At 46.8% G+C, this 25015-nt stretch overlaps 1 protein-coding gene across 2 annotated transcripts in view; it reads left to right on the top strand.

Annotated features, from left to right (window-relative positions):
* LOC147622360 (uncharacterized) overlaps positions 1–25015 on the top strand; it is a 149022-nt gene that overhangs the window by 9071 nt on the left and 114936 nt on the right. For both annotated transcript variants that reach the window (XM_086823470.1, XM_086823472.1), the window contains exons 2-5: positions 2555–2712; positions 2910–3015; positions 3106–3261; positions 4217–4371. In XM_086823470.1, coding sequence (XP_086679596.1) covers positions 2574–2712; positions 2910–3015; positions 3106–3261; positions 4217–4371 — 556 coding nt within the window. In that variant the 5' untranslated portion in view covers positions 2555–2573. The remainder of the gene's footprint in view (positions 1–2554; positions 2713–2909; positions 3016–3105; positions 3262–4216; positions 4372–25015) is intronic.

Raw genomic sequence — 25015 nt, forward strand, 5'->3', positions numbered from 1 at the left:
ACTTTGTCACGAATCTGCCTCCCAGTCCAAGTAAGCGTAATACGCAGTGCTTAACTATCGTTGATAGATTTAGCAAATTTGTTATGCTTATTCCTTGCAGGGCCAATGTGACCGATGAGGATGTTGCCCAGTTGTTCATTCGGCATTGGTACCTGATTGGCGGGATTCCTAGGACCATAGTGTCAGATCGTGATCCTTTTTCCCTCACATGGTATCAGAGTTATCGTGAGCAAAGGGATTGAAGACCTCGGGAGCACACAGCATGGATCGTCTACCCGCACTCCCGGAGGACCCATTTTTCTGACCAGAAGTTGATTCTCCAAACTTTGATTTGGACCACACAGGGAATGGGACTTCTTATTCAGAGGACAGCCCCTTTCAAGATCTTACTTTGGGAGATGATCAACCCATCTACATCAACTCACCTTCACGATTGCCCTATTTGACTTTATCAGATTTTGTTTCTAGAGGCAGATACATTCCTTCTGCCAGTGTGTCAGTGTGGGACCTTGGCATCCATCATCTTCTCTCATGGTCCCCTTTTTGGCTTGAGAGGGGGTGTGTGAAAACAATATTTTATCCAGCCCTAAAAAGGGTATTTTTTTTTGGATTTTTAGATTTTATTTCATGTTTTTTGGGTCTTTGCTGCTGGCTGACAGCCTTTAGCTTGGCCGACTAGTAGGCCCACGCACTATATATAGCCTTGCCTCATAACTTCACTTGTACCACTTCATAGACATATTCGGTACCACTTATGCTGCTGTTGCTGCCGCCGCACACCATCTGCTTCATCATTACGGCTCTTCAGGTCAGCACTTCAGTGTTTTGCATCCGGCCACACCTTGGGACAGCAGCCCACTCTCTGCTACAAGTCAGTACATCAGCGTTTTATATCAGGCCACACTTTGGGACAACAGCCCATTCTCTGCACAGTAGAGGACTTTTGCGTTTTTCCTCAGCTCATGGGACAATAGCCCACTCTTTGCTACAATTTATCATCGTTTTTTCTTCATCAGTTTTACTTGGGACAACAGCCCACTCTCTGCTCACCATCTCACATCATCGGGATGGCAGCCCTTCTCTGCTTATCTTCACCATCGACACCACTCAGGACAGCAGCCCTCTCTACTCCTCACCATTACTCAGGTATTGCAGCACCCTTGTCACTAGAGCTTGCAAACCACCACCACTCGTGACGGCAACCCCCTCTGCTCCTCACCACCCCTCAGGTATTGCAGCACCCTTGTCACTAGAGCTTGCACCACTCGGGACGGCAACCTTCTTTGCTCCTCATCATCACTAGGTACCGCAACACCCTTGTCACCAGAGTCTGCATCCCTTCTGCTGCTCGCTACCACCCCGGAGTGCCTTTGCATACACCCACGCGAGCCTTCGGCACTGACCACCTCACGGAGTGCCTTTGCCTCGCATCAACGTGAGCCTTTGTCACGACCGTGCTTCAGCTCCGACATCGTCTTTGCTTCTGCATTGATCCTCTGCTACTCAGAGTCACCTTGTTTTGCTCTGATCTTTCATACATCTGGTCCTTTCGTCCTTTTGCCCTCACACATAGTCCAAAGGGATCCCTCCTATCTCAACTCCCCCAAGCTTGTCTTTTGTGGAAGATTGGAGGGCTGGTTAGGCAGAGTGGGGACCTGCCTTAGTATACCAGAGCCTCCATAGGCCTATGTGGATGTGTGTGCCTCCATGGGTGCTAGCGACTCTAGAAAGCATGTTGGGCACAAATGTTGGCCCACCACTGTAACCAAACTTGGTGTGTGCACCATGACACATCACGGGCAGTGTGGCAATTCTTGGTTTCCAAGATGGTACGAGAGCCCCGGTTCATGGTCTTGGGCCTGCTCGATTTGGAGGGGGTTGTCGGAGGTGCAATTTTCGCATGGGTAGTGGGGATTGTAAGATGGGAAAAGGGATGCCAATAAGACTGGAGGGCTGGTTAGGTAGAGAGGGGACCTACCTTAGCATACCAGAGCCTCCGTAGGCCATGCTGATGTGTGGTGTGTGCACCATGACACATTACGGGTGGTGTGGCAGCTCTCGCACGGGGTTTGGGGGGGGGGGGTGCGGGTGACTAGAACCTAGCTTGGGGTGCCATATGGGGTAGCTAGAGGGCTGCCCAAGGAAGGAGGATTGAGGGCCGAGGGGACGGGGAATGACCAAGAAGGATCAAGGGGCCGAGGGGGAATAACCAAGAAGGGGTGGCTTTAGGGTACCCTGCATGGGAAATTGACAGATCATGGTGAGTGCCTAGAACCTAGCTCGGTGTGCCATATGGGACAGGTGGATGACTGCAAAAGGGAGGAGGATTGAGGGGCCAAGGGAAGGGGTAATGACCAAGAAGTTCCATAGGGAGGCAATAGGGGTGCCCAGATGGCCAAGAATCTATCCTCAGGGGCTTGGGGGGGGGGATGGCCTTACAAGGATAAGTCTTTTGTTATCTTTTGTACTGTGATTGTCGTCGCTGGTTTGTACGTTTTCAAGTAATAGTTACATACGAGATTAAACACATGCTGAATTTTGTTGTTTTTTGTAGAAAACCCCATAAAAACAAAATGCTGCAGTACATTCGAAGAAGGTGGCTCAAGAAGGAGTTTCTGTTATGGTGGACTTTGCTAGGGGTTGGGGTTGGGATTGGTCTTGGTGGTGGTCTATATAACTTGAATTGTTCAGACCTGACCATAGAACTCATAGGTAAGGAACTGTTCTGCAAGCGCACATGCCATATCACACAGATGAAGCGGACGAGGTAGAGGCACATGCAAAGGAAGAGGTAGAGGTACACTCAGGCGTGCACACACACACACACACACACACACACACACACACACACACACACACTCTATTTTACTTGGGATAAGCAATGAGCATGGTGTTATCGCAAATTGTAGGTTACCCGGGAGAGCTCATGATTCGTGCATTGGAAGAGCTTGTTCTGCCGCTGATAATGCTGGCTTTGATGAGTGGTGTTTTCAGTTTAAGAAGCACTAATGATGGGTAAGTTTGTTTTTCGTAAATTGTATTTCTCATGGAAGCCTAACCCGAGACCTTATACTTTTTTTTTTTGGGCTTTTTTGTTACATACAGAACTGGACGCATAAGTAGATGGTCTTTGCTATACTATTTAATCTCAATGCTGCTTGCTGTGGGCTTGGGTATTGGACTTGTCTACTCCATCAGGCCAGGTAGAGGGTCTCCTTTCGACCAGAGTGGGATCTCAAGTTGCTCCAGTGGAAACTCAACGTACAGCTTCGATCTCTCTTTTAATTGTATGCATGTAGCTCATGTGAAATTTGTTGGAAAACTTGGGTAAGCCCCCATTCCTGGGAGATCAGTGATTCAGTCAGCCTAGTTTTGTTCATCCATGAGCACGCTTAACTAGGAGGTTCCACAACTTGGCCTATCCATCTAAACCCCAAACTTTGAGGTTGTGGGGGTCCTCCTGTTTATGGGTACACCTAGTTGTGGACCGTATGAAGGGCTTCTTTGGATGATTTTTTCTGGATGCACCTTGGTGAGAGGATCATTTGTCACAAATTTATCCATGTGTTTCCTCTCTTTACAGTGGTCACATTAGGGATTTCAATCTTTGCCTAGGCTTATAATGCCCACGTGCATCTGTTGGAGGTAGTGCTGCAGGCATGCTTGCACTGCACACATAACTGCCTCAACCTATTAAGAAGCTGAGCTCAAGGGAGTCACGGGACTCTATCATGCGTTGCATAAAAAATTCTCATGTTCTTGTTCAGGGGCTTCAAATTCTGGCTCCTTATCTCATTACGAGTTTCGAAAGAGTCTCCCACCTTGGTAGCCTTTGTAGAAAGTGGCTATGACCACCACCTCAACAGCCTTGCTAGCTTGTCCTAGACGGCCAGCCACTAGGAAGTGCAGCATCTGCACAAGCACAAGGTGGGCCAATGTTGCTGGTGGGGATCCCACTTTTGCTGCTGGCCTCCCTCTAAAAGCTGGGCTCGGGTGGGGGTTGGGGAGAGGTCCTGAATGGCTTATATAGCTCCCCCTCTGCACGGGTTCCCTTGCATGTGGGATAATTAAAGGGCTGTCATGTAGCACCAACCCACTCCCAAACAACATGCCCTTTAACATAAGGGCTATTAATGATGTTTCTAGTACATTTTTGTCGTGTTTTTTATAAATTGAAAAAAATGTCACAATAATTCATTGTACATTCCAACTGCAGATCTTCATCGACTGCTGACAGTTCAACTGTAGAATCACTTTTAAACATTGGGAGGAACGCCATTCCGACCAACATTGTCTCAGCAGCAGCATCATCGAACTTTCTCGGAATCATCACATTCTCTATCGTCTTTGCTTTCACACTTAATACACTTGGTAATATTTTGTTATTTCTTGCTTCTTTAGCTGGATGTGTCGCTTGATTGATCAATGTGAACTTTTGCAAGTTTCCAAATGCCATTGTCCATGATGAAATCGTACTCCTACCGCAAATGGCCATCAGCCATTCTTGATTGCCCATGTTCTCTGCACAGTGCAAACAAAGGTTTCTAGACTTCCATCTCCTCAATCATAAAAGTCAGATTTACTAGATTTGCTCTGCTTGTGTCTTGTGTGAATGGTTGCTCTTGTTTTCTCTCTCTGATTTTGAAGCACCCGTTGTTCATCCATGTTAGTGATCCATTTGGTTCACAAGAGCCACTTGGCAGCCATCCTGCGATTGGTGGGAGTGTAGGCCTGTCCTCCTATTCACAACTTGTGTATCTGGTATAGGTGGGCAGTCTGCTGCTGGCTGTGTGCACTGGTGCTTGTTCGAAGAGGAAGAAGAAAAGTAGTTAATCAAATTGACACTGCTATTGCTGTTGTTTGGCGACACCCAAACACAAAAGAATTAAACAACGCTCACAGAGATGACCACAAGTTCGTTACCCACCATAGCAAAGCGCTCACAGCCCCGGAACCCTAGCTTGATGCACTGATACGAAATGTAAGGCGTCTTCCTAATCACCTGAACTCTAACCCTTGTAAATATCATGCAAGGTCAAAAACGTGAAAAGTAGAGGAAGATGAAGAGAGCTCTCCAAAATGATGGAACCCTAGCATGGCATACCTTGTTTAACCGTCCATCCATATGTATATTAGTGACCTCAGGCATCCAGTGTGTACCTTACCGGGGCAGCACACCATGCTCATGTGCCCCTTGTGAACACATCCTGGGTATTTACACCTACAGCTACCACCCAAGAACTGTTGGATATTTCGGAGTTAGTCTCTGGAGTCTAGTCTAGTGTCCTTTGTGGTGTGAACACCCTCTGGGTGTGAACACCCCTTATTTAGGTTTAGGGTCAAAAGACAAAGGCTTCAGTGCCTATAAAAGCATGTACTTGGGTCCTTCATTTTTTCATATGAGTACCATTCAAGTTGTGCAATCTCTCTCTCACACACATACACACTCCACAATGATGATGATATTTCATCCTCCATAGCTCCTTGTGTGATCCTGTGGGTACCAACATGGTATCAGAGCTATGTTTCTGTGTGTTTATGCTTAACCTTTGATCACCCTCTTGTGATTCTCAACTTCACCTTGCCCATGATGCGTTTTTTTCTGATATGATCTTCACCTTTCTCTGCTGCGTTTTCTATGGTCGCCATCAAATGTGCATTTTCCTTGCTTTGAGCTTCTCATGATCAGCGTTTTCTTTTAACCCGTCTAAGCACCTCTCCAACTATGCTGCCACCTACGCCCTAACCTCTTCGAGAAAGTGTAGTTGCTCACTTCCTTTCTTGACCCTTGACCCAATACTAGAGACACTTTCCCTTTTCTCCTCTTAGATTTTGACCCATTGATCCAATTACATTATTGCTTACACAAGCGTGATGACGTTGTTGCTTACATGTGTTTGAACATGTTCACATGATCAGTTCACAACATGACACTGGTGACTATGGGTTCTTGGGAATTATTAGGGTTTTTTTAGGAGCATTATTGTCATTAGAGGTCATAAATGTAGGGTTTATTGTCCTGGGAGAACTGATATATAGGATCCTCTTATGGTATTACTATGAGTAAATGAACACCTTGCCTAGATGACCTTATATTTTTATTGTTTCCTTTCTTCAGGACTGTCGCATGGTAATGTAGACTATGAGATGAGCCCCCCGCGACAATTCTCTATAACACCACCACTCATCACTTATCTCCCACTTCACCTTAACCAACTCACCAATGCACTGCACTTCACCTCATTCATCTCACCACTCATTGCATTTCACCACAATCACCACCTAACTACTACGACTTTACTCCCCTCTTCTCAACCACTTTACTAAAGGTTTGAACCATTGGACATGGTCACTCCCATCACCCACATCTCACTTTTCACTTGACCACCACGTCTCCAAATCCATCTTCAAAAAGGCAATGAAATCTCCCATGAATCTCATAGTAGGGTGGGCATCTGAACATGCAGTGCTCCTCTGTCTACACCTCCCCAGTCGTGCATGCCCTGCATACCTGTGCCTCCTGAGGAATGCTCAGTCCGTAGACAGTGTGATGATACTCTCAAATGGCCCCAATGGCATTTGACATGTGCATGTGAAGGTACCTGGGGCTCGCAGCCTGCAGGAAGTGCTCTCTACAGAGCTGGGACTTTGTAGGGAGCTCTGATGGGGACATCCATGTGTGGGGCGTGTGAAGTCCTGTCTGGTTGAGACGGATAAGACAATTGATCTCTTGCCTACAGAGATCCAGAAAAGGAGAGTCCTGACTATACTGACTATACAGGGGCGAAGGCGGTCCATCTGGATTCTGAAGGCCATGTCGGTCAAACCAGCTGACCCGTGAGAAGGCAGAAGCAGTTAGCCTTCGCTAAGGCGGGCTTGTGAAGATGGGGAGAGATAAGTGCAAGGAAGGAGCGACAAGATGGAGGTTATAGAGAGAGAGAGAGAGAGAGAGAGAGAGAGAGAGAGCGAGAGATGTTTGGTGTATGTGAAGCCCGAGTAGATCTAACTGAATGATCCGGTTGATCTCCTCCAAGCTATACTGAAATGGGGGGGGGATGGTCCATCTGTATGCCATGTGCATGAAACCACTTGACTACCTTAGAGTACCATGCATGTGTTGTTAATGGTGGTGGCCGTGTCGCTGAGGAGGAGGGCAGTCCAGCTCGTCTCAATCGCTCCCTCTCCCTCTTTGCTGTATAATTGCATAGAGGACTCTAGTGCCAATCGTGGGAGAGGCGATCTCTGTCAAGCGTGTATACATGCTGAATAGAGGACTCTAGTGCCAGTCGTGGGAGAGGCGATCTCTGTCAAGCGTGTATACATGCTGAATATAAGTGACAGTCTGAAAAAGGGCATTTGTAACCAGTGGGGCCACCCCAAACTCTGCATGTAGAATGCCATGTGGTACAGATGGCTTACTCCTCATCATGCGTGACAACATCATCACGTGGAGCCTCTCTATGCTCCTCCAGTGATCCTTCCCTAGGCCTAGCCCCCAAAAGGCTGCACCATACATAGCCGCTGGTCGTACTAGAGTATCAAAGACCAGCACTTAGTGTGGGGTTCTTGGAAATTTGCCTGGAAACACTGTCTCTCCATACGGGCTAGGGAGGCGTGCCCCCTCGCAAGTCGGTCAGTGGCAGTTGTGGTTATGCAGAACAAAGGGCCTGTAAAAGTGACTCCTAGATACACATACTTCTGCACAATCTCCATTGGGGCATCTCTGTATATGAAAGAAAATCGTGAGGCGACTGCATAAGATGTGTTGAAGACCATAACCTTGGTTTTGCCCAAATTGACCGTAAGCCACTCTCCTTGCAAAATCTGTCCAATGCATTTAAGTGTTTCCGTAAACCTCGGCTGAATCTGAGATCAAGACAATGTCGTCAGCATATAGCAATATGGGCACTACTGTCTGAGCCAATGGTGAACCTCTACCTCCGAAACTATCCACAAATACTGCGATCTCATCAATGTATAGGCCAAAGAGTGTAGGTGAGAGTGGGCCGCCTTGCTTAACTCCCGAGGTCCCACCGGGTGCACGTACTCAGCTGAGTACTGTGTATGTGTGTACATGTGTGCATGCTCATATGTTTGTACATGTGCATGTATGTGTTTTTGGGTATTTCTCTTACCGTGCTGCAGCCAGTACAGCAAGGGGCAACCGGGTCACAGTGTTGAGGTGGCCAAGCACAGCCAGTTAGCAGCCAACGCAGCAGGTGACGTGGCGCTGCCACGTGGCACAAGCGGCCGATGTTGCAGAGGCGGCTGATGCAGAGGCGGCTGACATGGCACGAGGCAGCTGACGTGGCAGAAGCAGTTGTACTGCAGGCGAGCTGGCATACGTGAGGCGGCTGGACTAGCTGGCGCACGTGAGGCAACTCAAGCAGGCGAGCTAGCGTACACGCGAATCCCCAAAACGCAAGAGAAACGCTGGGCAGCAAAAACGAGAAGAAAAGTAGCGTGGAATCCCAAAAACGCAATTGCCATGTGATTTATATATATATATATAAATAATAATGAAAAGCACTCGTAGCAGTTTTTTTAAAAAGGGGGAAAAGCTATGCTTTTCACCCCCAAACTTGTATAAAAAGGGGGCCAAGGCTCTTGTATCCAACAACACAAATCCTGGGTGAAAGTTTCAAGAAGACTTCTCCACGTGAAGCAAGGAGATATCTTCTCGGGAGTTGTACAAGGGCTATGCCGACTTCAAGTGATAAATAAATACCTGCGGGGGCGCCACGCTTTGGGGCCAATTGGTCTCTTGTGCAGGAGCACTCTAGCTCCACCTATTTTTCTTCTTCTTCTTCCAAATTTATTATTCCATTTCATAAAGAGTTTTTAAGTGTGATTAAGTGTGCTCACCGCCCGTCAAGTTTCTGAAGGCCGGTTTCAAGGTTCCATTGCTGGGATACATCGTCAACTTTTTCAAGAGGGCGAGCCTGTGGTAGACACATTTAATACTATGGCTGGAACTAGTGCGGAGATGAAGGATTTATCTTCAGAAGAGGACGACTACTTTGAAGATGAGGAAAGCGAGCAAGAAATACCTCTCGAAATGCTAGAATTTGAAGATGATGATGCCACCTATGAAGCAAAGATGCAGAGCTTGATGGAGGGATTAATGGAACTCGCGAAGGACTCACGTTTTCCACAAAACTTCAAAGTTGATTCTAAACCATGGAAGAAAGCTAAGCCTCAACATTCCGCTCCCATCTACCCAAATTTTCAGCCATACCCTAATTCTTCTTCTTCTTTTCCCCCACCTACCTATGGAAACCCTGCTAATACTTCTCATCCTGGTTATTGGCGGAGGCTCTGTCTTTCATTCCATGATGGGTGTACCCAACATGGGCATGACTGGGAGCTATGGTATCTAGCCAGGTATGTATGGATGTATGCCAGGAGGTATGTATGGAACTTATGGTGGTGGTGGCGGAAGTGCTTTTGGTATGCCTGGTATGGGAGGTGGTATGATGGGCATGGGGTCTAATGCTGTGGGCAATTCTTTTCTCAAACCACATCCCTATGATAATCTTGTTCCAAGCGAGAACCAAAAGATTATAAAGAGGGTGGTGTTGTAGTAAAGTTTGATACTTTTAGTGGAGCAAAGGATCGTTTGAAGGCTCTCACCTTCATTCAACAGTTTGATACGGCATTTTCTGGTGGTAACTTCACAGAGGCATCTAAGGTACGGAAGGCAGCTTCTTTCGTAAAGGGAAATGCTCTTCAATGGTGGTCGACACTTCTTCATCAAGGTATAGCACCAAGTACTTGGGTGGAGTTCAAGCAAATCTTCTCTTCTTTATGGTTGACACCGACTTTTGAGTTGGATGTTATGACGGCTTGGCATCGATTAGATTCCAGAGACTGTAGCAATCTGGAAGAATATAACAAGAAATTTTGGGATGCTTTGCTACCAGTCACATCCTTTAGGCCCGTGTCACTGGTTGAGCAGGTAGAGACGTATTGCCTCGGATTACCCAAGGAGCTTCGTGTCTGTTGCATTAAAACACGTCACCAATATGACTCAGATGATAGAAAATGCTCAAACTGGATATGCCATTGTTACTGGTCAGATGTCAGGATTTAAGGATCAATGTCAACCCCAATTGAGGATCCACACACATGGCACACATATGCAAAGAGCCTCTACCATATCCCTCAGCAGCCGCCCATACCACAGCCACAAGAATCCCGCCCTACCACCTCTACTTTTTTTACCGCCTCGATGGTAGAGAGAGCTATACGCCAGTTACAGCATGGGAGATCGACTGACCACATAGGTATATAGAGTGAGCATCTTATTTATGCAGCTGACACACTGGGACCCTTTGTTGCTCACCTCTTTAATAGGGCACTAGTGGAGGGCCTACCAGCTGAGTGGACTATGCACACCATCGTGCCTCTCCACAAAGCGGGAGACATGCTAGACCCCAGCAACTACAAGACTATCATGATTGGTCATACATTGGCCAAACTTTATGGCGCAGTGCTCGAGGCAGAGTTGAGCTCATATGCAGAGAAGGAGGGACTGCGAGCACTAGGGCAGGCTGGATTCCGACGAGCTTTCTCCAGTATTGACCATATATTCACTCTGAGATGTCTGATTGACCAGGCTAGGGCGCGGGAGAAGGGATTGTACTGCTGCTTTGTGGATTTCCGCAAAGCATTTGACACGGTGCCACGAGAGAGACTCTTCCAGCGCCTACAGTCATTGGGGATCCCATCAGAGATGGTTTGGGACATCTATGCTTTATATGAGCAGGTCTTCGGGTGCATACGATGCCCCGGGGGGCTATTTGATGTTATTGCTAGCACCATAGGTGTGAAGCAAGGATGCCCACTCTCTCCTACACTATTTGGGCTATACATCGATGAGGTGGCTGACTTCATTGGTCACGGTGGTGGGGACGGGGTAGACATCTCAGGTACCACAGTCTACATTATGCTATATGTAGATGATATTATTTTGGTCTCTGAGTCACGGATGGGACTAGAGCACCATCTCCATGCACTTGATGACTTTTGCACACAGAGGGGGCTTACAATGAACCTTGGGAAAACCAAGGCCATGATTTTCCACACCTCAGGGCCGGTTCGACGCGACAGGCCATCTTCACACTAGCAGGACAGGTAGAGGTGGTAGACTCATATGTGTACCTGGGGATTACATTTACGACTCCGCCAAGAAGATCTACTATGGTAGAGGCAGCCAGGGATAGACTCACACGAGGGTATGCAGCTCTGGCCATGCTAGAGACAGTGTCATCAGGCACACTTCCAGGAGCCCCACACGAAGGGGTGGTTGTTTGACACACTAGTCACCCCTGCTTTGATGTATGCTGCAGCAGTATGGGCACCTGGGCTCGCCACCTTCACATGGTCTCAGATAGAGAGGCCTCAGATTCTCATGCTCTCACGGATGATCCGCAGCAAACCCTCTGTCCCACATGACATTGTCCGGACGAAGTTTGCTGCACCTCCTATGCGAGTATAGGCCCTCTCCAGACGATCCTCTTCATACAGAGGATCAGAGATATGCCATCAGATCGACTCTCACATAGAGCTTTTGAGGCGTCCAGGTAGCTCGCAGAGAGTGGAGATAGGAGATCATGGTATTCACAGATGATACAGTGGCTCACTCACCATGGTCTTGAAAGTTGACATAGATCACCTGCTATCTTTCCAGTATGATATACATGCACCACACATCCAGCTCTCTCACAGTGAGAGGAACAGAGTCCTTTGGCAGGATTTATGGCAGCGATACACTCAAGAGACTTGGATTACACCCAGTCAGCCTCTACCGCCGAAGATGCTATACTACAGAGATCAGTTTATGCGTATCTTAGCGGATGGATTCATACAGAGACCTAGATACATGGATGTGTACATGCCTCACAGTGTCCAAGTGGTGATTGGCCAGCTCAGAGTGTCATCACACCAGCTTGAGATTGAGGCAGGTAGGGCAGCACGGATCCCCAGAGCAGAGAGGATATGCAGACTATGCCAGGAGGAGGTTGAGAGTGAGGAACATTATGTATGCAGATGCAGAGCATATAGTGTCTTTAAAGAGAGATACACCACCATCTTCAGTGGACATCCCTCACTCCGCCAGATCATGGAGTCCGTAGACCAGCGCAGATTTGGCCAGTTCTTGCTAGAGACACAGCGCCACAGAGAGACACTGCTATGGACTCATACCACAGGGAGAGGTGGGCGACAGCTCTAGCTCACTGATTTCTTCCAGAGATCTATCCCAGTGCCTACCCTGACACAGGAGGGGGTTACACTTCAGCGCGCTGTGGACCTCCGAGCCAGACGGAGACCGAGAGCACCAGGTTACCAGACTCCCAGACTACATCAGAGGGAGATCACAGAGATACGGGCTCGACATCTGCACCATATCCAGGAGTTGCTAGCTCACTTACACACACTCGAAGATCGTGCTCCGAGGTATTTTTGCCTCGCCATCGCCTATGTATCACATATTACACCCCCATTATGGTACTGGTTGGAGCTAGACAGCTGCATTGCATTCTTGTATACCCTACGCATATAGGTTGCATACTAAGCCTCTAGTAGTACTGCTCCATCCATCACACTCCCCCACTAGCTCAGTACTTTCATACTTTATTTCATGTTCATTTTGTCCTCTTTTTTTTTTTTTCTGGACATCCAGAAGACATTGACAGTTGTACATTGATTTGTCTCATAGGTCGAGTTCAGTCTCTAGTAGACGTTAATACAGCTTTCTTTCTTTCTTTCTCAAAGAAAGCATTTAAAGAAGCAAAGGAGTCAAACAAAGACACTGAACCACGAGAGAAGGGGCAATCCAAGAAGAGGAAATTTCAGCCCTTACCTCAACGAACAAATGAAGAAAAGAAAGAACTTATATAAATGTTTCTCTTGTGGAGAAGAGGGACATCGGTACTATAGGTGTCCGAAGAGCGCACTTAAAAACGCAGATGACTCACAGGAAGAGCCTAAAGCAAAGAAACAGAAACTGTCTGGTGGACTGGTACCTGACTTGATAGGGTTGAAGCAAGGGGACGCATCTTCAGAGTTGTGCAGAGCATGGGGAAGACTTCGAGATCAGGAGGTTTTGATCTTTTTCGATCCTGGGGCTCATGCAAACTTCATCACCCCCGAGCTTGCCGCAAAGTTGGGCATCAAACCAGAAGAGATGGGTGTGTTGCATGAGGCTACTTTGGCTTGTCCTGGACATTCGGTTGAGGTTACACTGATCATTGGAAAACTGCGTCTCAGTGTGCAGACTTACACGGACAGAGAGGATGATTTCTACATTATGCTGTTGGAGGGTTGTGATGTTTTGTTGGGTATGCCTTCGTGCCATAAAGTTAAAGCGGTGGTGGATACTTTCAATAGGAAAATCACTCTCTCACTCACAAGAATAAGGAACACACTCTTGATGTAAAGCGTAAAGGAGAATCTATTCCTGATGTATCGGCCTCGGCCATTTCTCGTTTAATAAAGAAACATCTTTCTGTTTACTAAGTGTTTGTTAAAGAGAATCAGGATACCACAAATTCCAACCTGTTTGAGTTGGACAAGGAAAGAATGGATTTTCTCAAAAGTTTTCAAGATTGTTTTTTAGAAACTTTGCTGCCAGGGGAGTTGCCGCCTGCTAGGCTTGAGGATCATGCGATTGATTTGATTCCTGGAAGTTCACCACCGAATAAGCCACCCTATAGGGTGAGTGCAGCCCAACAAGAAGAGATAATGAGCCAAGTGCGTGATCTGTTGGACAAAGGGTTGATTCGGCCGAGCTCTTCCGATTCTTTGTAGAAATTGCTTCATCTTTACATCACCTGACCAAAAAGGATGTAAAATTTCGATGGACAGAGAAGGAAGTAGAAGCCTTCGACAAACTTAAGGAAAAGCTTACCACTGGTCCTGTTTTGGTTCTACCAGATCTACATAAGCCTTTTTTGGTGTAGTGTGATGCATGTGGGAATAGCATTGGAGCTGTTCTTATGCAGGATGGACATGTTATTGCTTATGAGAGTAGAACTTTGTCACCAGCAGAAAGGAATCTACAAGTATACGAGAAGGAGCTTCTTGCGGTTATTCATGCTCTTTTTACTTGGAAGCATTACTTTCTTGGGGCTGATTTCATTGTTCAGAGTGATCATCAGACTCTACGATACTTCCTTACTCAAACGAAGTTCTTAGAGAAGCATATGAGATGGGCTAACTTTCTGTCCATGTTTCACTTTCAGATTGTTCATGTGGATGGCAAAAAGAATGTGGTTGCGGATGCCTTGTCTAGGAAACCACATGTGGCCGCCGTCTCTATTATCTTTCATCATGAACTTGATGATATGTGAGAACAGTATGCTCATGACGCAGATTTTGAGCGGATTTTTGATTGTTTGACTGAAGGAGAGTGAGTTGATATTATTCTCTCAAAGAAAGATTTTTGATGATGCATGACAAATTGTGTGTCACATCTCAGTTGAGGCAGAAGGTTTTGACAGAATGCCATGCTCCGCCTTATGCAGGCCATCGAGGTATTGAGGCTACAGTGAAAGCTTTGGAGGCATTCTTTTATTGGCCTAGTATGCGCAGGGATGCTGATGCTTTTGTTCGTGATTGCATCATTTGTCAGAAGGTGAAGTATGACTGTCAAAAGACACCTGGGTTACTTCATCCTTTGCCTATTCCAGATAGACTGTGGGAGAGTATTGCTATGGATTTTATCTTTGATCTTCCTAGGACAAAGAGTGAGAATGATGGCATCTGGACTATCGTGGATTGTTTCAGCAAGCAGGCCCATTTCATTCCAGTCAGGAAGAAGATTAATGCAGAGCAAATGGTGAGGATATTTTTGACAAATATCTTCAAGTACCATGGGATGCTCACATCTATTGTTAGTGACCGAGATCCTCGAATGATGAGTTTATTTTGGAGAGCATTGTTCGAGAACATGAAGACTTTGTTGAAGTTCTCATCGTCTTTTCATCCACAAACAGATTGGCAATCAGAAATTGCCAACTCAGTTGTATTGGATCTTCTAAAGTATTATGTTTCGGATCATAAGGAGCAGTGGGAAAAGTATCTTCCTTTGGTAGAGTTTGCTTACAACAACACCATTCACACTTCGACAAGTAAGGCACCTTTCGAGATTGTGGAAGGCAGGAAGAAAGTACCTCTGATCTTGCATACAAAAGACAAGATCTTCGAGGTAGACCGTTTTGTGGAGAATATGGATGAGGCTTATAAGAAGGTCAAGTTGGCTCTTCAAAGGACTCGAGAAACATAGGAAAGCAGCAAACCTTTACTGTCGATCATTGGTTTTTGATTTGGGTGATTGGGTGCTTTTGAAATTTGAGAAGGCTAGACTCAGGAAAATGAAGGGTAAACAACATTTATATCCTAAACTGAGTATGCGGTACTATGGGCCTTTTCAGGTGATTGAGAAGATGAGTGGTGTTTCCTATCGTCTTCAGTTACCAGATCATTGGAGGATTCATAATGCATTCCTTGTGAGTCTTCTTAAACCTTTCAGAGGTGAGATGCCTACAGTTCAGGTTGATGAGCCACAACCAGAAGTCGATGAACTAGATGAGATTCTTCAACCGGAATAGATTTTGGCACATAAAGAAAAAAAAGTCGGAGGAAAATTTTCACGTCGATATCTGGTGAAATTGGTGAACTATTCACCTATGGATTCGAAGTGGATGGAGGAGGGTGACTTGGCAGATTCATCGAGGATACTAAAACTTTACCTCGAGGCTTTTGGTTTGGAGCCTACCTTAGAAAGTGCTTCAACAGGTTCAGATGTGGATTCTTGAGTATTACCTGTTTCTCAAGAGGGGGGTGACTCCGCTTCCTTGTCACAGAGTTCACTTGGATGAGATCTAGAAGTCGCTTGGTGTTCTTATCAGCACACCCGAGATACTGAAATGACAGTATATCTGCCTATGGGATTTCTATGATATATGTGTACTAGTCACATGGTTTGATTCATGGATATACGGATCTTTTGAGAGAATGGGGACGCCTATTCTAGACTTTAATTTGATATGCATCAGTGTTTACTCATGTTCATGATGTATTGTTGATCGTGGATCCTGTGGGATGGCCATGAGCAGAGCAGGTAAAGCATCCAGGGGGATATGACTATTCATGAGGTGGATGCTCTTCTTTTATGTTATTCAGATGTTTTGTTTCAGTTGGCAGGACTTTTCCTCATTGGTCTCTTAGGTTCTGTTTCAGTTTGGCAGATCTTATGACTGAACAATCGAGGATGATTGCTTTGTTTTAAGAGGGGGGTATGTTACAGGACTGAGTATTTTACCTCTTTTCTTAAGTACTGTGATTATGTTTAAGCATGTTTAACATTGACTGATCATGTTTTACTTTGTATGTGCATGTGTAAGTTTGTACACATATGTGGGTGCAGATACATGCTTGGTGTGTGTGTGTACATGTGTGTGACATCAGGATCTCTCTACTTTGATGCAGGCTCTTTCTTTGTTTGCCCTTGCGGCTGGCCTAGAAATCAATTTTCAGAAATCTAAATTGTTGCCTCTGCATTCAAAACAGTGGCATAATTTGCTATGGCTAGGAGAAATAGTTCACTCCACTCATTTGATTAGGCATTTGGGATATCCTTTGGGATGGTCAGTCACTCGCCGTCAACAAACAGATTGGGTCTTGGCAAAGCTCAAGAAAAAGTTGGAATACTGAAAACTTGCAACATGGCCATTGCATGTTCGTTTACGGATTCTCCAATCCATCTTGGTTGCTTATATTCAGTTCTACCTTCCTCTCATCAGGTTTTCTAAGGGGGAGCTGAAATTATTTATGTCCACCATCTTTGAGATATTCTGGAGGTCGAAGCAAGGGAAAAAGAGTGTACGTTTGCTTTCGGCAAATCGTTTGTGCATCCCTAAAATGCATGGAGGCTTAAATATCCTTAATTTACAGGTGCATATTCTTGCCCACAGAGGTAAACTGATGCTTCAATTTCTGGAAGGCACTCAGCCTTGGACAGCGATGATCCGTCATTTGTTACTTCATTTGACGACTTCCGCTTTTGGCCATTGGCAACCTACTCATTGGGATTTTATTCTTGGTTACATTACTGGCAAAATTAAGGGCTGTCCTCTCATTTCTGGATTACTTGCTGATTGGAAGCTTGTCCTTTCAAATTTAAAATGGAATGGTCGCGGCTCCTTACAAGGCAACTCTCTCCGCACTGAGAGCATCCACTGGTCCAAAGCATTTTCAGTTCCCCTGGCGGTGCAAGAACCCCGGCGTTCATATTTTCTCCACTCAAAGGGTGTTATCTCTGTGGGAGATGTCATCCATCCTGATGGCTCCCCTCTTTCTTTTCCACAGGCTGCTGCACATTATGGCATGGGACCTCATTATCGTCGTCTTTGGCGTGATATAATTCAGATGCTTCAGCCTTTTTTGCCGATTCCACTGTTGGAAATTCGAGATCGCCTGCAGGATTGGACTATCTCCTCTTTTGATTCTTCATGCCATCCCTTGAGGCTGTCTGATATTACAGTTGCTGGTCTGTATAAACATTTGTTGCCATTGCCTTGGGTTTTTGAACGGGCAAATCTCTTCTGGCATATGCATCGGTCATCTTGGTGGTGGAAAAGACGACTGCGATCTCTTTGGCAGTCGAAGCTTCCTCTTCGACAACAGCTCTTTTTATGGCACGTTCTTTTGGTTGTTATTCCCTCGGGACAGTTTCTGGCACGCAGACATATATCCTCATCCACTTGCCATAGATGCTCTGCTTCCAGGGAGACAGTCATTCATATTTTTTGGAGCTGTCCTTCTTCTCGTCAGTTTTTTCTTCCTCTCATCCAGCTTCTGCGGGCTAGATTTCCAAATATGATATTTGGAAAGTTTTTCTGGCTATTTGGTCTTCATTTGCCCAGACCAGAGTTCTCTCTTTTCTTCTCATGGGTGCGCTACTGGGCTTTATGGACACTATGGAAAGTTCGCAACCATGCAGTTTTCGGTGATGCGGTTTTTTCTGCTTTTTCTTTTTTTCGGTACTCCCTGCATCAATCTTTCTTCGATTGCATGCAGGTTGACCAAATAGATCATGATGTATATATGTCTTATATTGACATCTTCAGTTGATGTACTTTGGGACTATTTACTTTGGATAGTCATCTTGTAAATCTAATATAATTATGATTCCACTAAAAAAAAAAAGTGTGTACATGTGTGTGCATGCTCATATGTTTGTACATGTGCATGTATCTGTTTTTGGGTATTTCTCTTACCGTGTTGCAGCCAGTACAGCAAGGGGCAGCCGGGTCACAGTGTTGAGGTGGCCAAGCATACCCACTCAGCAGCCAACGCAGCAGGTGATGTGGCGTTGCCACGTGGCACAGGCGGCTGACATGGCACGAGGCAGTTGACGTGGCAGAAATAGTTGTACTGCAGGCGAGCTGGCGTACGTGAGGCGGCTGGACTAGCTGGCACACGTGAGGCAACTCAAGCAGGCGAGCTAGCGCACATGCGAATCCCCAAAACGCAAGAGAAACGCCGGGCAGCAAAAACGCGAAGAAAGGCAGCGTGGAATCCCAAAAACGCGAAGAAAGGCAGCGTGGAATCCCAAAAACGCAATCGCCATGTAATTTATATATATATATATAAATAAATAATAATGAAAAGCACTCGTAGGAGTTTTTTTAAAAAGGGGGAAAAGTTATGCTTTTCACCCCGAAACTTGTATAAAAAGGGGGCCAAGGCTCTTGTATCCAACAACACAAATCCTGGGTGAAAGTTTCAAGAAGACTTCTCCACGTGAAGCAAGGAGATATCTTCTCGGGAGTTGTACAAGGGCTACGCCGACTTCAAGTGATAAATAAATACATGCGGGGGCGCCACGCTTTGGGGCCAATTGGTCTCTTGTGTAGGAGCACTCCAGCTCCACCTATTTTTCTTCTTCTTCTTCCAAATTTATTATTCCAGTTCGTAAAGAGTTTTTAAGTGTGATTAAGTGTGCTCATCACCGCCCGTCAAGTTTTTGAAGGCCGGTTTCATTCAAAGGGTGGCCCTCTTCTTCAAGAAGCCAAACGGGACTCTGTATCTTTGAACTCGAGGAGGAGAGGCCTCTCCCTCGCCAAGTCCTTCCCGGCTCGCCAATCATCTACAAAAGGGGTGTCAGTGAGGCCCATCTGTCTGCATAAAGTCTCACTGTCCTCTTTTGGTGAGTTGCCTGCTTGCAAGCTTGTTACTCGCACATGTAGAGCCCTAGATTGGCGACGCTTCTCTTCCTCAAGCGTGGCCATCATGATGGATGTGGCATTCGGGGTGTGGATTGTTTTTTGCTTTTTCACAACCTCAACCCATTTGGAGGTTTCTCCAACCTCTTCTTTGGTTGCTTCCATGTCTTTCGGAGGCCTCCATGCTCCTTTCGGAATCCTGATGGCCTCTTGAATCTTTGCTGTGATTGCCTTTTTAGCCTTCTCTAGTTCCGCCTCAAGTTTGGCATTGGCGTCTCGCAACTGGGCAATCTCTAGAGCAAGGGCTTCTTGTGTAGCTAACTCTCTCCTCTTTGCCATGCTTGTGCATCTCTTCCTTGCATAATTCCGTACATTTCTCCATGCATGCAGCTAGGCATGCGTCCTTCCATGCTTCCATCTCTTGTCGCATCTCAGCTTGCAGCTGTTTGTACATTAAACAATCCACACCCCGAATGCCACATCCATCATGACGGCCATGCTTGAGGAAGAGAAGTGTCGCCAATCTAGGTCTCTACATGTGCGAGTAATTGGCTTGCAAGCAGGCAACTCACCAAAAGAGGACTGTGATACTTTATGCACAGAGAAAGAAAGAAAGTTATATTAACATCTACGGAAGACCCCAAGGGTCTATGAGACCAAAAGTAATACAATGGTACCATGGATATACTGAGCCATGGAAAACTGAAAGAAAAAGTAAAATGAGAACATATGACAGTACATGTGATCAACAAATGATGCTGTGTAGAGTGAGATATGCTGTGATCAGCTAATGACGATACCCGCCTTGGCCAAAACCGATCTGATGATGGAGTGAATGTCAAGCCTTTGTGATGGGAGCGTGTCATGTCGACGGAGAACCTCACGAATCCATCTCTGTGTGGTGGAGGGTCCTGATGCTCTGGGTCGGGGATGTCTGGCTTGCAGAATGGATCGAGCTCTCTCGCTAAGAACTCCTTTGGGGCGTGGAGCTGGAGCGTGGGGACGGGTGGTGGGCTCTGATGTCGTAGTAGAGGAACTATTGTGGGCAATGGATTCCGATGTGGATGTGTGTACCACAAAGAAATCTGTGATGGCTCTCTGTGAGGTGTTCTGTAGGAGCTGGGGCTGTCTCTCGGCATGCTGCCTCAACACTACATCCCTGTGTCGTCTAAGCTCCATCAAGTACATGCCCAAGCACCTCTGATCCTCAAATTGTATCATCTGTGTGAGTGGTCCGAATCCCTCTCGGAAGAGGCAGTGGAATCTCCCCCGTATCTCATAGTAAGCTGGGCAACTGAACATATAATGGGCCTCATCCTCTACTGCTCTTGTGATGCATACCGTGCATGTCCTCTCCTCATGTGGGATATCCTCAGCTCTGCCAGTCTCTACTCTGAGGCGGTGGGGGGATACCCTGAGCTGGCCGATACGCATAGCATGTGACGTGTGTATTTGTATGTATCCCGGTATCTCAAAGAATCCATCCTCGGAGAGTCTCAAGAAGTGATCTCTGTAGAACTCACACTTCTTACCAATCTTTGACAGAGACACCCATGTCTGGTGTATGTGTAGCCCAAGTAGATCTAATCGGATGATCCGGTTGATCTCCTGTCATGAGAGATCAAGGTAGGGGGAATCCAGGCTATACTGAAACGGGGGGAGACGGTCCATCTGTATGCCATGTGCATGAAACCACTTGACTACCTCAAAGTACCATGCATGTGTTGGTAATGGTGGTGGCTATGTCGCTGAGGAGGAGGGCAATCCAGCTCGTCTCAATCGCTCGCTCTCCCTCTCGCAGTACAATTGCATAGAGGACTCTAGTGCTAGTCGTGGGAGGCGATCTTTGTCAAGCGTGTATACATGCTGAATATAAGTGACAGTCTGAAAAAGGGCATCTGTAACCATCATCACCACATGTAGAATGTCATGTGGTAGAGAGAGAGAGAGAGAGAGAGAGAGAGAGAGAGAGAGAAATGAAATGAAATGTTATATTAACGTCTTCAAAAGGCCAAAGTGACCTATGAGACCAAAGTTACAACCATGTGACATCTGATACACTGTCCGGAAAAGAAAAGAAAGAACTAAGTATCTAGCCCCACAATACATCAATAGAGAGAGAGAGAGAGAGAGAGAGAGAGAGAGAGAGAGAGAGAGAGAGAGAGAGTTATATTAACGTCTCCCTCTCGCAGTATAATTGCATTGAGGACTCTAGTGCTAGTCGTGGGAGGCGATCCCTGTCAAGCGTGTATACATGCTGAATACAAGTGACAATCTAAAAAAGGGCATCTGAACATCGTGGCCCCATTCAGCCTCTCGAGAATATAATCTATTCGAGGCATCGGGAATCGACTCTTGATAGTCAGCTTATTGAGTGCATGATAATCGACACACAAACGAGAAGACCCATCTTTTTTCTTGACAAACAGGATCGATGTTGCAAATGGTGACACGCTGGGACGGATGAACCCAGATTACAACAATTCTTGGAGTTGGCGGTCCAACTCCGATTCCATTGCCTTGGAAAGGCAATATGGAAATTTGCTCGGGGGTTTCGAGCCTGGGAGGAGATCGATCTTGTGGTCCTCCGGTTTGGACGGGGGGAGCTGGGGAGGGAGATTGTCCCAAAGAAAAATCTTCTGGAACTTTTCATGGAGAGTCAAATACTTCTCGGAAGCATTGGCCACCATCTGGGCAGTCTGGATGTATGTCATCGCACAATGTGCGCCTTTTCTGATTGCTCGTTTAGCCTGTAAGTGACTTATGAGCGGAAGGTTTGGAATTCCTGGCTCACACTTAATGGTCATTGGGGCGTTTGACACATTCCGACTAATCTAGAAAGTGTGCTTGTCCCACTTGACACCAGGAAGGAACTTGTGAAACCACTGAATGCCCAATATTACGTTTGCTCCTACAAGAGGGGCAACCATAAAATCACGCACAAACTCTGCCCTGAATGACTAATTTAGCACCTAGAGCTTCATACTTGACGCTCGTTGTCATGCTTGTGCTAAAACCCTCAACTTGCTTGTCCACCGAAGTCAGGACGAAACGGGCACGCCGAGCGGCTTGTTCCGTGACTACGTCCTCCATGTTGCCGCAGTCAAACAAGACAACGACTCTCTGGCCACCTATGTAGCCAAAGGTCTTGAGCAATTCGTTGCGCTCATACTCGTGGTCATGGGTGGCCTTCTGCTTATCTTCGAGCTCCTGGCTAATGATTGCTCCAACTGAAGCATTGAGATTTGAAGAACTAGGGATAGCCACTGGGGTCTGTGTGGGAGTTGGGCTCACAACGGAAGCCGTGGAGGCTGAGGCGGTGGCCTTTGGAGCGGTAGTCTTCTTAAGACACTCTCGAGAAGTGTGTCCTTTTGTATGACAAAAGAAACACCTACCCTCCTCCTTGTACTGAGCAATCTCCTTAGCACTCAACTTGCCACCAGTCTTACCTGCCTCCGCTTTCTGGTCTGGAGTAAGCTTGTGCGCATTGGTGGAGTTCTTGGAGCCAGAGGCTCCCGCGCTCTGTCCTCGGGAAGACCCCGTCTGGTTCCGGCCTTTTCCCTCCGAGGTGGTAACCTTGGGAGTAGTCGACTGGGAAGTCTTGGGCTTGCCACCATTGTGCTTCATTTCAACACTCTGTGCAAGCAAGAATGCGTCTTCGAAGGTGGTTGGCCTAAACATATGCACCTCCCACTGGATTTGCGTGTCAAGGCCATATAGAAATTGCCCTTTCTTGTCCGTATCAGATAAGCCTAATTGCAAACATAAGTTCGAAATTCTGTTGGCAAACTGAAGGATTGGTTGCGCGTTCTGACACACTCCCCTAAACTCGTCTTCTAGTCACTCAAGGTAATGGGGCGGTAGAAACCGCTGCTTAAGGTCGCGGACAAACTCGTCTCAAACATAAGCTGCCATACCTAATTTGGTGTGGGCATGAGCCCACTGGGTCCACCAAGGAATGGCCTCACCTTCCATGTAATAACTGGCTAAGATCACCCTGTCAGTATCATTCTTTCTAACTGCGGCAAAGTAAGCTTCAAATTGATGCAACCATGAATAAAGAGTTTTGGGGTCGAGTTTACCATTATACTTACTGAAATTCATTTTCTTGGGAAAATGATTTGAGGAAGCTGCTGGTGTCAGTCTTGCGTCCAAAGCCGCAAGGTATTGCTCATGTTCCACGCGTTGCATGGCTTCGTCTTGACGTTGTCGGATCTCCAATGCATGCATCTGCAACTCAAGCATCGAACTCGGCTGCGGTCGTGAGCTTTTCGAGAGGGTCCCTATGTAGAGGATCTGGAATCTGGGATACAAAAGGAGAGGAAGGAGGGGACGGAAAACGCGGAGCTGGAGAACGACTCTTTCAGAGCCAGTATCTGCGCCTTCTGCTCTTCCAACTTGGTACTCTGGTCTGCGATTGCTCGCACCATCTGTTGGAACATCTCTAACACTCATGCATGATGCCCTAGCTGGGCTGCTTGGTGCACTTTGGTCCCAAGGTTCTTGGTCTCTCTCGTCATCGAAGCTCGCCATAGCAGGAAATTGCACCTCCTTTCCGGAGCGCAATCTGACCATCTACTGTGTGCGCGGCAGACTTCCGGAGGCTGAAAACCAACCGTCCTTCGAGGGATAGGAGTCACTCCGAAAAGGGTGGTCCACCGGAGTCTGAAAACCAACCACACGAGGGAGAAAAAATTTCTGGTTTCTTATTGAATCTTTACACTTGAGGTAGGCTCTCATACCACTGTAACATGCGGAAGCTTCGGGGGAGATCGGTAACTTCAATGCTCAGAAATCAGCACACTTGTCATGACGAAATTAACGCACAAAACTGAATGTAGATGTGCAGAAAAATAGAGAGCGAGAGAGAGGGAGAAGAGGACATAGTATTGGGTCTCGAATACCCTCTGTAGGGCCGCCACCACGAATGGTGTATTTGCTTTTATTAGAATGATGCAAATCTGAAAATAAAAGACTGACTGAACCTGTTTTGGTTGAGATAGATCTCTACCCTTGACCTTCAAACCTTCACCCTTGCGTTAGCTTCTCCCTTGGCTGTCCAGGCCCTTGAGTAGTTGTAGCACCTTTTGAATTATGAGATATCTAGGACTGAATTATGCTATGGGTATTTATACCCCTTCAGTGTGCTGGTCGGCTGGTTTTAATCCAGGCAGCTGACTGAAAATAGCCCCACGACTGTATAATTAGCATTTAATGCTATTAACTCCTACGCTTCACACCTATGGAGGGCTGGCCACCTATGTGCAGCCTGTGTGGGCTGCCCCACACCTGGCCGACTGGCCTCTAAGGGTTGGATGCCCTGTCGGCTGCCTGTCCAGAGGCCCTAGGGCTGGCCTACAGCCCTTCCAGCCCATCCCATGGCTGGTGGGCACAGCCAAGGCCCTCCTGGCCCTTTGGGGGTGGTTCTACACCTCCCCATGCCCAGATAACTGTTCTTGGTGCAGCCCTATGGGCTGGCCCCATTCCTACATGCAAACCCTACTTGTCTACACAGTGGTTTGGCATCCGGTGTTATACCAGACACACACAACCACTGGCATCATTCCAAAGGGAGACTCACAACACGGACTGGCACTGTTTCATGTGCAGGACAATGCACACTTGACCTTGGACGCATGTGCAGGACAATGCACACCTGACCTCGGACGACTAGAGTGGAACCCTGGCTGACTCGTCCCGGATTGGGCTCACATGGGACCAGTTTTCCACCCCAGGTCCTGCACCTTCTGTACAGATATGTCTACGTGGCATCCAAGTGCGGG

The sequence above is a fragment of the Cibotium barometz genome, chromosome 29 (genome assembly GCF_041138505.1).
Source record: "Cibotium barometz isolate CiBa-2024 chromosome 29, ASM4113850v1, whole genome shotgun sequence".
NCBI classification, from domain to species: Eukaryota; Viridiplantae; Streptophyta; class Polypodiopsida; order Cyatheales; family Cibotiaceae; genus Cibotium; species Cibotium barometz.